The sequence below is a fragment of the Cordyceps fumosorosea genome, assembly GCF_001636725.1.
Source record: "Cordyceps fumosorosea ARSEF 2679 chromosome Unknown scaffold_22, whole genome shotgun sequence".
NCBI lineage: Eukaryota > Fungi > Ascomycota > Sordariomycetes > Hypocreales > Cordycipitaceae > Cordyceps > Cordyceps fumosorosea.
In genome coordinates, this window is record NW_017387322.1 from 349,864 (window position 1) to 366,830 (window position 16,967).

At 55.2% G+C, this 16,967-nt stretch overlaps 4 protein-coding genes across 4 annotated transcripts; all 4 read left to right on the plus strand.

The window, feature by feature from the left end:
* Positions 1-6,483: 6,483 nt before the first annotated feature.
* ISF_07538 (GTP-binding protein SAR1) lies at positions 6,484-8,619 on the plus strand (the record flags this gene model as incomplete). The annotated part of the gene is made up of 1 exon (XM_018851141.1): positions 6,484-8,619. The coding sequence occupies one exon, from the start codon at positions 6,484-6,486 to the stop codon at positions 8,617-8,619; it is 2,136 nt and encodes a 711-aa protein (XP_018701737.1).
* Positions 8,620-9,361: 742 nt separating this feature from the next.
* Positions 9,362-10,363, plus strand: ISF_07539 (GTP-binding protein SAR1; the record flags this gene model as incomplete). Its single annotated transcript, XM_018851142.1, has 5 exons — positions 9,362-9,380; positions 9,511-9,614; positions 9,761-9,800; positions 9,863-9,928; positions 10,023-10,363. 5 exons carry the CDS (start codon positions 9,362-9,364, stop codon positions 10,361-10,363), a joined length of 570 nt encoding a protein of 189 aa, XP_018701738.1.
* A 604-nt stretch (positions 10,364-10,967) lies between these two features.
* ISF_07540 (Acyl transferase/acyl hydrolase/lysophospholipase) lies at positions 10,968-13,482 on the plus strand (the record flags this gene model as incomplete). The annotated part of the gene is made up of 2 exons (XM_018851143.1): positions 10,968-12,108; positions 12,158-13,482. 2 exons carry the CDS (start codon positions 10,968-10,970, stop codon positions 13,480-13,482), a joined length of 2,466 nt encoding a protein of 821 aa, XP_018701739.1.
* A 926-nt stretch (positions 13,483-14,408) lies between these two features.
* On the plus strand, positions 14,409-16,746 carry ISF_07541 (translocation complex component; the record flags this gene model as incomplete). Its single annotated transcript, XM_018851144.1, has 4 exons — positions 14,409-14,438; positions 14,524-14,835; positions 14,909-16,514; positions 16,577-16,746. The coding sequence occupies 4 exons, from the start codon at positions 14,409-14,411 to the stop codon at positions 16,744-16,746; spliced, it is 2,118 nt and encodes a 705-aa protein (XP_018701740.1).
* Positions 16,747-16,967: the final 221 nt, after the last annotated feature.

The window sequence follows — 16,967 nt, forward strand, 5'->3', positions numbered from 1 at the left end:
GGGGGGGTTGCTAGTTACAGGGGGAATGGGATTGAGAATCCACGTCGCAGCGACGCTATGCGGGTCGTGCATCAAGTGTGAGGGGATGAGAGAGAAGAACATAGGTAGGAGGGGGGGGATGTAGTTAGATTCCTGGGCGCAAGCCACGATCCGTGCATAATTGTGCGCCTTTGTTCTCCCATCTCGGAGCAGGCTGTGCTGGGAAGGAGACAAGACTGCGTGCGGCAACAGCGCACGGCAGCCAGCATACGAGCTGCGTCCCCTCTGTGAGTCTAGACCTGCAGATTTGATGATGATGAATGATTTTCACACTCGAAATTGCCAGCAAAAAGGGCGATCCATGGGATGATGCCGATACCGTTGCACTCTACTCTGTCCTCATCGCGCTGTGCGACTTGCAATGGGGTTTCGGGACAATAAAAATAAAAGAAGGATAAAAATAAAAGCAGAATAAAAATAAAAGTAGAATCAAAATAAAAATAGAATATAAATAAAAGAAGAATTTAAACAAAAGAAGAATAAAAATAAAAGGAACGCGAGGGAGAAAAACACGGTAAAAATTACCCGCGGGCAGAAATGAATAACAAAAAAAAAAGTACATCATGAGCTAAACAGGAACAGGAAAGAACGGCAACTGATTGGAGTCGAAACTCGGCGTCATGACGAAAAGGACGGCGTAGTTTTTTGAAACTCCCATGACAGGACTCGCGACAAGCCACACTAACAGGATCGACTGCTTGCCATTCCTGCAATTAAGTTTTTAACGGGTTTTCTTTGATATACAGAGATGATGTTTTGAAACGTCAAATTTCGAGCTTTAATGCGTCATCCTCGTCGTATAAATCCGCGGTAAGACTCAACTTTGTACTGGTAGAGTAGGCAAAAAAGAATTAAGCTTTTCTTCTTCGGCCTACTTTTTGTTTCATCCCCCCCCCCCCCCCCCCTCAAAAAAGGTTAAAATAACCAACCTGCAATTGCTGCTACCCTGGTTACTGATTTGCAACATCGGACTGTGTTGTTGCACTGTGGCCTAGAACACTGTGAACTACTAATGTACTTATGTACATAGTTTAGGGCTCGGCCGGTACGACGAAAAACGAACAAAAAAGCCGCAACAAACAAACCCACTCGGAATTTTATTTGAATCACTTGATTGTGCACAAAAACAAACAGGCTAGTCTGATTCTTTCCCACGCGGCTCAATCGTCCTCGCTCGCTGGACAGGAAAAAGAGTCGGAAACCTACAGCTCAGCTCAGCCAGCCAGCCAGCCAGCCAGCCAGCCAGCCAGCCAGCCAGCCAGCCATCCATCCATCCATCCCCCCATCGTGATCGTGGGATCCTGGTTACAATGTCTTACCATTATCGTATTTCCTAGTTTTCTGCAACTGTCACGCCGCCAAGCAAGCTGCCAAGAAGAACGCCCCGAGTACCCGTCCGTCCGTGGATGGCATTTCCAGACGTTGAGCCGAGAAAAGGGGAAAGCCGGGTACACCACTTGCCGCCAAGAAGGGCAGCATCGTCATCGTAATACTTGATTGTTTCAAGCCCGCCCCCCCTTAAAAATATGAAATCGTCTTTTCTTTTTGGAAAAACCAACGAAAAAGGAGTGTCGTGGGCAGGGTCAGGTGAGCCGCTCATCATGTACCAGGCTACCAGCCAAGACCAATACCACCAGATATATTAGCCACCGACTTGCTGACTGCCACCACACTCCTCTGCAGACATGCAGCTCTTGTCCTTTTTCATGCCATTCGCGCCAGCTAAAAACAGACCAGCCGGTGCAGGCATTGCATGGCTCCATGTTTTATTGCGCCCAGCTTGCGCGCCGCGCCGAAATCACCAGGCTAACTAAGGCAGCGATCGAGCTTGGCAAACCCTCCTTTTTGGCTTTTTGTCCATGGGCATTGATTATTATTTTCGCTTCTTCTTTGCGCGCCCCTCCCGACAAGAATTACTGGCACCTACCTTCACCGCTGACGTCGCCAAGACCCTTGGACTAGCCCAGCTCCCACCATCACCACCACCCCTCTTGAGAAGGCGTCTATCGGCATACGACCCGAGGTTATGTACAAGTCGTGGCGCAAACGCACAAAGGGGCTGAAATGCTGATATGTGACAATCGGTGTCCCAGAAGTACCGAGTTGTGCATTGGGGTTTGGCCAAACGCTTTCCATGCCCTGCCTGCCCTAGTTATCTGCCGACATGCTGTACAGCGAGTACCCGCCAAACAGCGACATGTCAAGGCTCTCGGCCTGCTCAACCATCAAAAGAGCAGCTGTCCTCGCCGTGGCTGTGGAGTTGGGCAGCGTAAAATGGAAGTGTGTAGTCCAACAGCATTGAAATCTGACTGTCTTATCGCAATCTTACATCAGTCATCAGTCACCGTCATGTCTCGCGCCTTTGATCAACCGCGCGGGTGCCATCACAGTTTCTTGACTTGGTCGTATGCGCTCTGGAAGTTCCGGTGGCACACAGGGTTCAGTTGAGCCTTCGTTGACACCCTGGTATCGGCATTGTCCCCTTGAGCTTATGATTACAGTACGATTCCCGCTATGCGAGACACGAAGACCCTGGTAGTTAATAGGCGAGACAAGACCCCAATCCCGTATGGATGGACTCGTGCATGTCCGTACATGCAATGCGAGGTGGTTCTGTGCGTACCAAGCATCAACGTGGGGTGGAAACTGTTGCAAAGCTTGCTTGTCGATTCCATATGATGCTGTGGCGCGACACGAATACCATTATTGTGCCGCATGTAGCGTTACGGTTCACCGCAACGCGTAATTTGATATTTGACCAGATCCCTGGGCTGCTTCGTAAAGAAAACTAAACTGGCGATACTGCGCCAGACAAGGCCTGCTTGCTTCTGGCCTGCGAAAGAGCATATTGGGCATGCTAGTGTGAATTACTCGGTACACCGTCTCTCTTGGCTGTTGCCATCAGGAATGAACAAGCTGTAATGTTGGTAGGAATGAAATACGAGCCAATCTTCCCATCTTGACCATCGCTGGAGCGGCGTGTCAGATGCTCATGTGTCGTCATTCTGCCTCCTTTGGCTTCCTGCTGAAGGAGTTCGAGGCTGGGGTGCATTAGCTGGCACACGGCCAGTTCCCATGTACCCTCCAGTGATGGGCTCAAGTGGTTGCCGCCAGGTCCCATTATTGGCGACGACCATTCGCAGAGAGAAGACGAGGCTACCAGAACGGATCCATGGTTACGTCGCTGGCGTTGCAGGACGATGGTTAGCGTACTGTGGCGTGAAGTGCCAGCATGTTGCGGTCGCTGCCATTGGACAATTCTGTGTCGACTGCGGGCATCTGGGATGAATGGGGAGGGGACCGAGGATCAGGAAGCACCACGAGGAGAACCCTTGAATTGAATTTGCCCTGTGCCGCTTCGCTGAATTTCCGCTTTTCGAGACAATGGCTTGTCCCTTTGTCGCTAATTGCTGCCCTGGATGCCCTGGTAAGCGCCGATCTTGCCACCCTGGATAAAGATGGGCACTTTGGTGGATAATAATAAACAGGTTCATGACCATGATGCAAAAGAGGATTGTATATCCGTACAGTGTTTTGTAGATACCGATACATGCAGGACCGGGCTTGCTTGAGCCCATGCACGTCTTACTCGCTAGAACGCTTTTCTGCAGCTTTGTGGTGTCTCATTCTAGGCTAGCGTGAGATTCGATTCGACTCTTGTGTACTACGCAGATTGACACGGCAGGAAACAAATTCGGCCTTGTGCCTGTTGCAAGAATTGAGCTGCGTAAACGCCTAGGATGTCCTGAAAAGCTGGACAAACAGCCGTGTCTTGCAGCGCTGTCGATACCGCACTGGTAGTGATCTGTACATACATAGCCTCGTGGCTGCTACCGTGCCAGGGGCTGTACCAATAGGGAAGGGTGGCTGGAGATGAGATGACCAATGCGACAGTAACTATCGATGCCCACCAGCAGGAACTGGTTCCCTGTATCCGTAGATTGTGGCTGTTTGCTGTCGACGAGTGGTGTTACGGGCAGGGCCCGAGAGGGCTGGTTGGTTGGCTAATGGTGTAGCAGGTATTGGAAATGACAGGCCCAGGCAGGCAGTGGGCCAGGCGAGGCATTTGCATCTTGTACGATGGTGGGCGGAAAGAATTGGTTGTGCCTAGGCCGCGAATACTATTAGCACAAATCCATCCGAGAAGGCATGAGGAAAAGGATGAACGGCGGTGAGCTTCCGTTACAACTGCTCCGCCTACTCTCCCTGGAGGCTGATGATTACAGTGGAGGAGGGCGAAGAAGTCACCGCCCTGTCGCACAGTGCGAGTGAACTGGTGGTAAGAACGGAGGGCCTCGGCCACCGAAACCGCGTGCTCGCACGTGCCGCGAATAGATCCCTCTGGGGCATCGCTGCTACCTTTTTATTAGTTGTTATGGGACGCTCCTTCTTTTTTTGCGTTCGCTGCGCTGACCGTCACAAGGCTGTACCGTGCTAGATACTGTGCATACGGCTAACCCGAGCAAGGTAGACCGAACGTTGACTCGGACAGAAAGTCAAAAAGGAAAAAAACAGTTTGGCGGGCTAGCACACAGTAGATCCAGTCCTGCAACCAGGTGCAAGGCTCCACAGCGCAATTTTCCATGGGACCAGCCAGAAAAGTGTTTTTCTGGAAAGACGCGTCGCTTTGAGGCTCGGTTCCAGAGAAACGGCCCTTGTGGACCGGTATGCGACTTGCAACTTGCTGGGTAACTCTGTTTTGGTAACTTGAAGTGTAAAGTAGTTGTGGAAGAAGAGAAGAGAAGAGAATCGATCAACAATTGTCACTGTCTTTTCAGTAGATTTTATTCTCGGCAAGCGGCTAAGGCAGGTAGGCCCTATTACGGCTGTCATGTATTCTCGGCCAGTGCAGTCAGACCTCACTGGAAAAAAGCGCAGTGGCCTGAGTAATACAGTGGCAGTCCGGCTTCCCCCTAGCGGCGGGTGCAGACAAAAATTCTACGCACTGTGGGTGGATGCCGCTGGGGCCTCTGGTTGATCCAGCCAAGCCCGAAACAGCAGCGTTGCTTTCCCTTGTGTGGTGCCACTCACCCACTAAACAATTTGTGTCCCGAGGAACGGGATGATTTCAGTACATTCAGCTTACTTACGACAGTACCTGTTGTTTTAGTGAGCTGGCTACGGATCATCCAAGTACATCACTACCACGAAAATCATCAGTTGATTTTTCTTTGCCTTTCCCACCCCCCTCCACCCTCCATCTTTTTGTGTACTGGCATCCACCGGCTCGCAGCGCACAGTGCATGCGCATTCAAACACTGGAACCTGCCACCTCCCACCTGCCCGGTCCAGTCCAGTCGGTCCACTAGCCCTGCCTGGCAGCCTGCCCGCCTTTGCCAGCTGCAGGCCGCTTGCTGCTGCCCGCCGCTGGTCGCCACAGCCAATATATCCTCCCAGACCCAGCATCCCATTCGCCTCGCTTGTCCCGCTCTCTCGACTCGTCCTCTTCTTACCCGTTTGCCGCTCCTCCTCTACTACTATTTTTTCTCCCTTTCCCTTCCTCCCACTCTAGAATTCCCATCATTCCTACAACCGACAACCTTCATCTCTTTGTATTTCTGCCCATCATCTACGATATTCCTCGACGACTCCATCCCCTGCATCGCTCTGCCAAGGCCTCCGAGACAAGATCGATTTAAGCTATTGCCGTTTTGGGGCCCGCCTGCAAGAAGCACAAGCAGAAGACCACCACCCACCACACTACTCGGTTCGCCCTCTCAGCCTACTATTACCACCGCCTCGCCTCCTACCACGTCCCTACAAGGCGCAAGCATATCCCCTCTCGCCCACCACCACAGCCACCCACCGACGGAGTCATCCAACAACCTGCCAACCCTCCGCGCCCTTCCTCTCGCCACTCCTGGGTCATCCTTCGCCCCGGCTCAACGTCATCTCAATTGCCGCCAAGCCCTTCGCCTCTACCCTGACGACCATCATCATCCAACCACGACAAAAGCGGCATTCCTTAGTGCATCTGCATCTTAAGCTCTTCCTGGCGACCCTTTGATTCTTCATTCTTCAAGAGTCATCATCTCGTCGTGCTTGCTGCGCCTTGCCGTTGACTGCTGGGCTTCGCAGCCTTCATCGCTTCTCTCCCACAATCCTTATAACTGCCTCTTCTACTGGCTATTGAGTTGACGATGACCGTCTGTGCCTTATAGCACAACAGTCCTCAGGGACACTTTTCAGCACTTGGAAAACATTCGGCTTTTTTTTCAAGTCGGTAGAGGCACTGTACTGGCTTACAAGTCTCGTCTGCTCTACGCATCACCAACCCAATATCTGCTCGCATCGGTTACAAGCGATTTGCTTTTGACGTGCACCACCAACATACGCTCCTTGACACCAAGTAAAGACGCCTATTGCGAATTCTTGTGTCGTTGATCGACCGCCCCTTTTCTTACTTTCAATCACCAACCACCAAGCACGACAGCAAATATCACCATGAATAGCTCAGACACGGTCTCGCAGGCGCCCACCTGGGCCGCCCAAACAACAGAAGACGAGGACCTCGATGAACCACCCGAGTTAAAGCTTCACCATCCCAAACCCCAGAAATTTCCGAGAGCTGCCATTCGACGACCTTCGGAGCAGCCCTCGCTCCTCACCAAGGCGCTGAAGGAGCAGGATCACGATGATTTCCGTGACCCTCCCCGATCCATACTCACCACCGGGAGCCTGCGTCGTCGCTCCATGGCAAGCACCGTCAGCATCGCCTCTACTGCCGACCTAACTAGCGACACCGGCCAGACCAGCCCTTCCCGTACCAACACACCGAGCCCGCCCATTCCCGAGATGTCCATGCTACGTCTCAATCGAGACGGTTTTCGTATCAGCCCTAACGCTGTTGTTTCTGGTCACACCACTGGGGAGCAAGGCCAGGAACCTCCCAAGGAGGTACCTCGCAAACGCTGCATCCAGTTTGCTTGTGCTGCGAAACCTCCACTGGATGCTTCCGCCAACCGGGTTCCATCAGCGGAGGTCATCGCACCGCAGGAGCCAAGACGCTCATGCATACGTTTTGCTTGCCCTCCTCGCCCTACGGAGACTCAAAACACGCCTCCGAGAGCCTCGGAGCCGACGCTTGCATCCACTTCGCTTCCCACCACGGAGTCGCCGTCTACCCCAAGGAAGACTTCGGCTCTTGCGGCTGCTTTGGCTGCCAGCCCTGTTACCGTCCGCCGTCTTTCTAACGGCCCTCAGATCACCAGGCCTAGATTTTTACGCGCCAACTCAAAGGACCTCGTCAAGGATTCCTCTCAGTTTCACGAATTTGCCAGTGGCATTACCCGTGAAGATGACTGGATTCGCCAGGACAACAACTCCGCCATTCGCACCAAGCTCACTATCAATGACACTCTCGCCAAGGAACTCAACTTTCGCCGTCTAGCTGATGAGGCCGAGGAGGAAGCCCTCCTTGAAGAAGATGAGGACAAGAATGCGGACGAGGATGAGGATGAGGATGAGGATGATGACGAGGAGGAGGAGGAGGAGGACGATCAATATGACATCTCTGAGGATGAAGATGACGAGGACGATGATGATGATGTCGATTACTGCGACGGTTACTCTACCGATGAGGAAACTGGCTTTGCTGACTCGGACGATGACGAAGAGGATGAGAACATGATTCTCTGGACGCCAAGCCATGGCAACGCCGCTGCCCCAAGTTCCGGTGCCAATCTCGCCCGCCGCCCGTCAGCTGCTTCCCAGTTTTCGGATTGCTCCACCATCTCGAATCTCAGTCGCAAGACTGGCCGCCGCGCTAAGCCTCGCAATATTCACTCGGATCATGAGGCGCATGATCTACCGGACAGCACCGACTTCGTCTGCGGCACTCTGGACGAAGATCGACCCCTGGAAGAGGCTTACTTGTCTTGCCTCGCTGCTCGCCGAAATGAGAAGCTGCGCCTCATTCCGCAGGATATCGACCCTAGCTTCCCAACCTCTGATCCTGAGAATGATGACGATGACGACGATCATCGCAATGGCAGCGAAGAAGCTTCTTGGATGCCCGCCAAGATGGATGACATCCACCACGAGGACAGATCTCGCCGCCGCAGGAAGAGTGAGCAGGCTTCGCCTCGCAAATATCACTCCCCTCCACCCCGGCGACGCCTCTCACCAGCCCCCAAAACCCGTGCTCGCTCTCCGAAGCCTCTCTTTGATCGTCGCTCACCCCGCCGCATGCGCTCCCCTGCTCCCCCGGCTCTCACCACACCCCTCCAGTCTCCACGCCAGGGCGAGCCGGTTCAATTCAAACTTGCTGGACGTCCTGATGTGACCCATACTAAGTCGCTGCCGCGACCAGCTGCCATGTTCCGCATTAAGCAGCATCGCGCACCGAAACGGCAGGACGATGAGCTTCACGTTCGCGGCGCAGTTGATATTGTCAAGGGACTTGAAAAGAAGCGCCAGAGGCGCAAGGAGAAGTTTAATCAGAAATACTGCAACAAGGCTCGACGTGGCCAGATCCCCGAGCGGAAGACACAACCTGGCCGCGGCGCTGAGCGCATGAAGGAACTCGGCTTGCTTATGGCAGGTAAAAAGGACCCTGGCAACTACGTGCTATCTGTCTAGGCATACGTCTTGCCTATGTTTAACCTCTTTTAATGGCGTCTTGCCGAAGCCAATTTCTTTTGTTTTATACAATTTGCATCACACGGCGCTGGATACTGGATACCATATACACTACCAGGTTGCTTACCATTTCTCTTTGGCTTTGTTATTGGCTATGACAATCTTCATGCACATACTTTTTTTTCTAAATATACCGGCGCCCTCGGCGAAGCCAATTTGTACATATATTTTTGGACACATTGTGTATATCGAGCGAGAAATTATTCAGTTTTTGCCTTACTCCATACCCTCGCTTGGATACTCGAAAATGGCACATGAAGAACTTTTAGAATGATGAATATATGAGTGAACATAACAATGGGAACAATCAGTGTGCATCTGCTCAAAACAAAACATGGCTCCGACTGGAAGTGACGTAGTAGAATGCCAGTCATATACCTGCCTGTTGGCTGAATTCCCAAAACAAGTGGTGGATTATTTGTCGCCTGAAAGGCTAGGCAGAAACATTGGGCCTACTGGATGCTAAAAGGCTGCCCAGCAGGCTCTGAGTAGGTGCTATAACCTACTTGTGTTAGCATGATAAGGTACGGAGCAAGGCAGAGGCCAAATAATCCGCGCTATTCTTCCGAGGCCCCAACGTCAAAGGCCAAACCATACTCAACCACCACGTATCCATCCTAGGCCCAGCAACATCCCTTCGCCACAACACCGATACAAATACTGCCTTATAACACTCGACAACATGTGGATTGTGAACTGGTGTATGTTTTCATGTTTCTTGTTTTAATCTCTTCGGCGTGGACGTCATCTCCCGATGCTTCGCCCGTTGCCGCGCCCCTTTCGTAATTCTTTCATTGTTAAACTGACACGCGCGGGCAAACGATGAAATAGTCTACGACGTCCTGTCGTCGCTCGGTCTGCTCAACAAGCATGCCAAGCTTCTGTTCCTCGGTCTCGACAATGCCGGAAAGACGACCCTCCTGCACATGCTGAAGGTGAGATGAACGATGCTCGCCGGAGCGCGGGTTTCCTCGAAGCGATCCGCCCACGCGACGGCGGCCTGAAAGCGCTGGACCAGAGCCGCCGAGCGATGCAGGAATTCGCGCCAGAGTACAGCGTACTGATTCGGGGATGATTCTAGAACGACCGTGTTGCGGTTTTGCAGCCCACTCTCCATCCTAGTAAGTTGCCACGGCTCGCTCGACCGCAGTCGGGAGGAGGTAGCTAACACTGCATTCTACAGCCTCCGAGGAACTCGCGATCGGCAATGTACGATTCACCACATTCGATCTCGGTGGCCACCCCCAAGGTATGACCGATAACCCCAATGACGCTCTCTTTTCTGCGCCGCCTCTCGGACCACGAGCGAATCGCTAACAGCAGCTTGTCACGACACACTACAGCCCGTCGCATCTGGAGAGACTATTTCCCCGAGGTCAACGGCGTCGTCTTCCTTGTCGACGCCAAGGATGAGGAGCGCTTCGCTGAGGCCAAGGCCGAGCTCGACGCGCTTCTCGCGATGGAGGAGCTTGCGAAGGTGCCCTTTGTCATTCTCGGCAACAAGATTGACCACCCGAGCGCCGTGCCCGAGGACAGGCTCCGCCACGAGCTCGGGCTGTATCAGACGACCGGCAAGGGCAAGGTGCCTCTGGAGGGCATCCGCCCGATTGAGGTATTCATGTGCTCAGTAGTCATGCGGCAGGGCTACGGCGACGGCATTCGCTGGCTTTCCCAGTACGTTTAAGGGCGAGACGGCGGAGGCGTGAAGGGAAAGAGAGCCGCGCTTGTGCAATTAAGAAATGTTTTATGAGACTCTGCATTCCCGTTCGGCGAAGTTTGGTAGTAAAAAGAATCCTATATTAATACTGGAACCAATGCTATGCCGCGTTTAGCACGTGCATATGAATTTCTGATGTCCATCTGTGAAAAACACTTGGATATCAAGTGTCACGAAGAGTCACAGCTTATTCAATTCTATGGAAATGCGATTTCGAACTCAGTAATGATGACGAGATTGTCCCAGAGAGTTGTGCCGGCTGGCCGTGCTATGGGGTCGCTGTGCGACTGCCGAGATGGACCCGCCCAGTGTGGGAGCTTCCCCAACAGAACGTTATGTCACCAGACGTCATGGAGGGCAATCCAGCTGCTACACCACGTCACTCATCACCCGGCCTGCAAGACAGCCTCTTTCCTCGTTTTCGTTATTTCATCAATTTACTCACCTCATACTACTAAAGCGCATAAAACCATCTCTGCAGCAATCTTACTCGGCGACAACTCTCCCTACACCTCAACAATCTTGCCATGATTTGAACGATCGGCCTCGCCTGGCGGGAAACGAGACAGCCATGCTTGGCAAAGAAAGGGAGAAGGGGGCAGCGCCCTCCAAGACGACATCGAAGACGCCTTCATTTCCTTCACTGGCGCCCAACTACGGATTCCCGCCCGAGGCGTTTGACGTCGCACGCTTGCCCGATTCGAGCCACGAGTTCATCTCGCCCGCCGACATTGCTGCCTTTGAGGCGGCGCTGCAGGCACCCGACCAAAATGCCGCACCGGCGCAAAATCTAGCGCAGCAGCAGAAGAACGGCTCATTTGACGCTCTGCGGTCGCCAAAGAGCCCCGGCTCCTTTAGCATCACGCGACGCGACTCGCACAGCCTCGGCGCCGGGCTCGACGACGACGCTGATAACAGTAGCGCCCTGGCGACAGCGGCAGCGGCCGCCGCTGCGAACGGCGATTTCAACACCAACGAAGACGTGGCGCTCGGTGGACTGGAGTCTTCGCCTGCGCCAGGCGGGCACGGCACGTTTGTGACGGCGCAAAACGACTGGGCGCCCATCAGCTCGCGCTTCTACCGCACGAGCAGGCGGAAACCTGCGGCTGTCCCGAAGAAGAAGCGCCGACGGGCGAAGCAGGCCGTGGAGGGCCTGCTGGGCACGCGCAGCAAGGACGAGACGCGCGACGGGTACCTGTACATGCTGGCCAAGTGGCCACTGCTGCTATTCGTCGTCGGCTGGCTGCTGGTGCTCTCGGTGCTCTACCTGCTCACGCGCTTCTACATCGTAGTCTACGAGCAGCTCTTCACGTGGCGCGGGCGGCGCGAGGGCCTGCGGCGTGAGCTGCGCGGCGCCACGACGTACGAGGACTGGGTCCGCGCGGCGCGGGCGCTGGACGGGTTCCTCGGCCGCAAGTCGTGGCGCGAGGAGAATGACTTTGCGTACTACGACAGCAAGACAGTCAAGCGCGTCTGGGACCAGATGAAGAAGACGCGAGCCAAGGCGGAGAGGGAGGAAAACGATTATCTGGCGACCAAGTCTGGCAACGGCAGTGGTGGTGGTGGTAGTGAGGGAATTCGCGCGGTGGAGGAGCTCAAGGCGCTGACAGAGGCTTGCGTCAAGAATAACTTTGTGGGCATTGACAACCCAAAGCTGTATAGCCAGACATACTACGGAACGAAGAATCTGGTGCAGAATTTTGTTGACGAGGGTAAGTCTATTCTTGTTTAATGGGATACATGCGCTTACAGTTGGTATAGTGGAGAGGACGTTGAAGTTCCTGCTCAAGACGAAACAGCTTACTTTGGAGGAAAAGAGAGTCCTGTTCAAGCACGTCCAAGCCAACTTTGGAAGGACGGCGCTCTGCCTGTCTGGCGGCGCGAGCTTTGCGTACTACCACTTCGGTCTCGTTCGGGCGCTCCTGGACGCGGACCTGTTGCCTGATGTCATTACGGGTACGAGCGGCGGCGCTCTCATCGCCGGCCTCGTCGCAACGCGGACGAACGAAGAACTGAAGAAGCTACTAGTGCCGGCACTGGCATCGCAGATCAACGCGTGCTCGGAGGGTTTCACTACATGGTTCCCGCGCTGGTGGAAGACGGGTGCGCGGTTCGACTCGGTGTCGTGGGCGGCGCAGTGCAGCTGGTGGACTCGAGGCTCGATGACGTTTCGCGAGGCGTACGAGCGGACGGGCCGGATCCTCAACGTCAGCTGCGTGCCGGCAGACCCGCACTCACCGACGATTCTGTGCAACTACCTAACGAGCCCGGACTGCGTCATCTGGTCGGCGGTCCTGGCGTCGGCAGCGGTGCCGGGGATTTTGAACCCGGTGGTGCTAATGATGAAGAAGCGGGACGGGACGCTGGCGCCGTACTCATTTGGGCACAAGTGGAAAGACGGCAGCCTGCGGACGGACATTCCGATCAAGGCGCTCAACACGCACTTCAACGTCAACTTTACGATCGTGAGCCAGGTGAACCCGCACGTGAACCTGTTCTTCTTCTCGTCACGGGGCCGGGTGGGAAACCCGGTGACGCACCGCAAGGGCCGTGGGTGGCGAGGAGGCTTCCTCATGTCGGCGACGGAGCACTACCTGAAGCTGGACATGCACAAGTGGCTGCGGTTCGTGCGGCACGCGGAGCTGCTGCCGCGGCCGCTCGGGCAGGACTGGAGCCAGCTGTGGTTGCAGGAGTTTAGCGGGACGGTGACGCTGTGGCCGGCGGCGGTGGCGTCGGACTTTTGGCGGATCCTGTCGGACCCGGATGCCGGGCGGCTGGCCCGGATGCTGCACGAGGGCCGGCAGGGCGCATTCCCGGCGCTGCAGTTTGTGGGCAACAGGCTCAAGGTGGAGCGGATGGTGGACCGCGGGCGGACGGAGTCGCGGCCGTGGGTGAGACGGGGAAGTCTGGAGCGGATACTGAGTGAGGATGATTTGCGGAGTATACTGGTAGGTGAGATGGTGGGTGGTGGTGGTGGCACGACGGAGGAGGAGATGACGACGGATTTGGATGAAGAGGTTGTAATAGAGGATGATAAGGGAGATGCAGCGGAGGGAGGTGGAGGGTTGTTTATTCGGAAGAGGTGAAAGGGTGAAGGGAGCAAGTAACCATGGCAAGATTGACATTGCTTTTTGAAAATAGATTGAGCATACAGTGTCTGGTTTGGCGCTGAATTGGGTAGCGAGAATCATTATGCAAGTATAGCAATAATAACATCCTTCAAGGTAACTGAACCTGTGCAATACGATAAACACCTGATTATCTTGACATGCGTTCTTCGGATGGACATGTGCTCTCGCAGCCACAAGATCGGATCTGTGTGTGGCTGAGGCAGAGGACAAACGGGCGAGCACCATGGGCTGCTGGGTGAAGCGCAGTGAGGCGTCTGCTTGGCCGGACTATCACACTGACACTTTCTGGAATCTGCCATACGATCCATCAGATCCAACCGAAACCACTAATCAATTAAAACCGTACCTAACTACAGAGGCACTCCGCAAATAAAATCGCCTGACGCCACCCCAGCATTATGGTGCTTGAGAACACGGTGGCGGCATTGTGTACCGCTGTGGGGAAGGCCCCGGCAAGACCACGGATAATTGCAATCCGATCGCCTAACACCAACTGCTGAACCTTGTTAGCTGGCCTTCTCGAAAGCACCACCTTAGTAGTTCTGGCCTGAGAACGGGGACCGAGTTCTTGTTCGTGACACTTTGTCCAGAATCTGACATTATTCCTTTTCTTTTAGCTCGTCAGCTATACACCCGCTGCTTTCTTTCTTTTTTCTCCCCCTTTTTGAACGCTGCTCGATTGCGCTTTGCCGGCGCCTTATTCAGTTCCCTTGAACGATAGAATACCCAGACAGACTCCCGCGTCTGCCCGCGACCCCTCGAACTCGAATTCGGGATACTCCAAACGCCAGCGAGCCGTCCGCCCCCATTGGCACCTCGCCGCACCGCTCTCTCACCAAAGTTGATCGTCCAGGCCTGGCCAAGGCCGGCATTCTGCCAAGATGAGTTCCGACTACTCATACGACAACGAGGTAAGCCCAGAGCCCCGTCACGCTCACGGATCCCACGAGTTGGGATTCTGGCGGACACGCAGAACATCGGTTAACATTTGCACAGGCCCAATTCTTCCCCTTCTTCATCCTTACCCTCTCCGGCCTTGTGACGCTCCCCCTCACCTACTCGCTGCTCCGCGGCGGCGCAGACGCCGACGACAAGGCAGGCGCAATCCAGACCGACTACAAGCACAATCATGCCGACGTCGTCGACGCACTACGCGCCGCGCAGAAGCGCAAACAGCGCCGCGTCAAGCGCGCCCTTGTGGCAATCGCCGGCTGGGCTCTCATGGCCGCCATGGCATACCTGATCATGACGACCCAGCCAGTTATCAACAAGATTTGGAACCCTTACGACATTCTCGGCATCTCAGAGGTACGTAAAAGCGGATAGGGGAGAAGGATTCCATGCAAGGTCACTCAGTTACTTACATTTGTTCCTCGCGCAGTCCTTAACGGAAAAACAAATCAAATCCCACTACAAGAAGCTCTCCGTCAAGTTCCATCCCGACAAGGTCCGCCCCGACCCCGCCAAGAACGAGACGGTCGAGTCGCTCAACGACCACTACGTTGAGCTCACAAAGGCCTACCAGGCCCTCACCGACGAGGATGTGCGCAACAACTATATCCAGTTCGGCCACCCCGACGGCAAGCAGAGCTTCAGCATCGGCATCGCCCTGCCGCAGTGGATCATCTCCGATGGCAACGGCAAGTACCTCGTGCTCCTCTACACCGGCCTACTCGGCGTCCTGCTGCCGTACCTCGTCGGCTCCTGGTGGTACGGCACGATTCGCCGCTCCAAGGAGGGAGTGCTCATGGAGAGCGCCAACAACCTGTTCCGCCAGTACGACGAGTCCATGGATGAGGGCGGCATTATCGCTGCCCTCTCCGCCGGCAAGGAGTACGAGCAGGTGCTGCGCGGCGACCTCGCCGAGTCTGGGCTCGCCAAGGTGGAGGCTCGCATTGGTGCGTCTGGTGACACTACACCGTTCGCCGCTGGTTTCAGACTCCGCGATAAGCAGCGGCTCGAGGACCTTGACAGCGGCGTCCGCCGCAAGACCCTCGCCCTGCTCTGGGCCTACCTCGGCCGCGTCGAGCTCGACGATGCAGCCCTCACCCGTGCCATGTACGAGATTGTCCCCATCGCGCGCACCCTTAACCAGTCCTTCGCCGCCATCGCGCTCGCCTACGGCAACATCGGTCCCATCGCCGGCTCCTTCCACGCCAACCAGCACCTCATCCAGGCCATCCCTCCCAAGGCCTCGCCACTGCTGCAGCTTCCGCACTTCACGCCCCGCATCGCCACCGAGGTCGAGGGTGGTGCCAAGGCTCACATGACCGTGCAGCAGTTCATGGACCTGCCCGACGCGCAGCGCCGGCAGCTCGCCGTCGGCAAGGGACGTCTCACCGAGGCGCAGTACCAGACCACCATCGCTCTCGGGAAGCAGATCCCATACTTTCGCGTCGCCAAGGCCTTCTTCAAGGTCACCGGCGAACGCTGCATCGTGCCGTCGTCGCTCGTCAGCCTCGTCATCAAGGGCCGCTTCGTGCCGCCCGGCGCCGCGGGCGACGCGCCCCCCATCAACGAGCTCGACCTCGAAGACGTGGACCCGGCAGAGGACGACCTTGACTCGCTCACGGGCCGCCGCCAACGCACGGTTAAGGGCCCCGATGGCGCGCCAGTGTCCGTCGAGTCGAACCCCGTCTCGCCGCCCCTCGTCTTCGCCCCCCACTACGCCCGAGAGTGCGCGCCCAAGTGGTACGCCTTCCTCAGCGACTCCAAGCAGGGCAAGCTCGCCGTGCCGCCCTTCCTCTTCGACAAGTTTGACCAGCCTATCCTCGACCCGGCCACCGGCCGCCCAACCTTTGCCATGCAGACCCTCAAGGCCCAGTTTGCCGCACCGCCCCAGGCTGGCCACTACACCTTTGTCCTGCACGTCGTATGCGACGCGTACGTTGGGTTCGACACCAAGATGGAGGTGACGCTCGTCGTGGATGATGCGAGCAAGGCGGCGGAGATGGAGGCCGAGGACGAGATCAGCGAGCCTGAAGAGGGTAAGTCCTTCGTTTTTCGCACACCATGAGGGAAACTGTGAGCTAACTGAACGTTTTTGTAGATTCAATCGCTGGACAGATGCACGCCATGAAGACCGGGCAGGCTCCCCAAGGGACGAGACGAAAGCAGCAGCAGAAGCAGGAAGAGGAGGACTCGGACGAAGAGAGCGGCACAGACGACGACGCCAACGACACGAGCGATACCAACACAGACACAGAAGACGAGTCATAGATGTTAGTCCTGCATGCGTGTTGAGTGGATGGGGGGATTTAGAAAATGGTAGAATGGATGATTTGTTTTTGTCATATTTTGTTTGTTCCGTTTTTGTCAGGAATTACTCGTTGTTAATGCTTGGACGGGATTTTTTACTTTTCTGCGGCTGTGAGAAGCCAGCAACGTAGAGAGATGTCATTAACAGAGAGGATTAAAATGGCACATTTCCTACTCCAAAA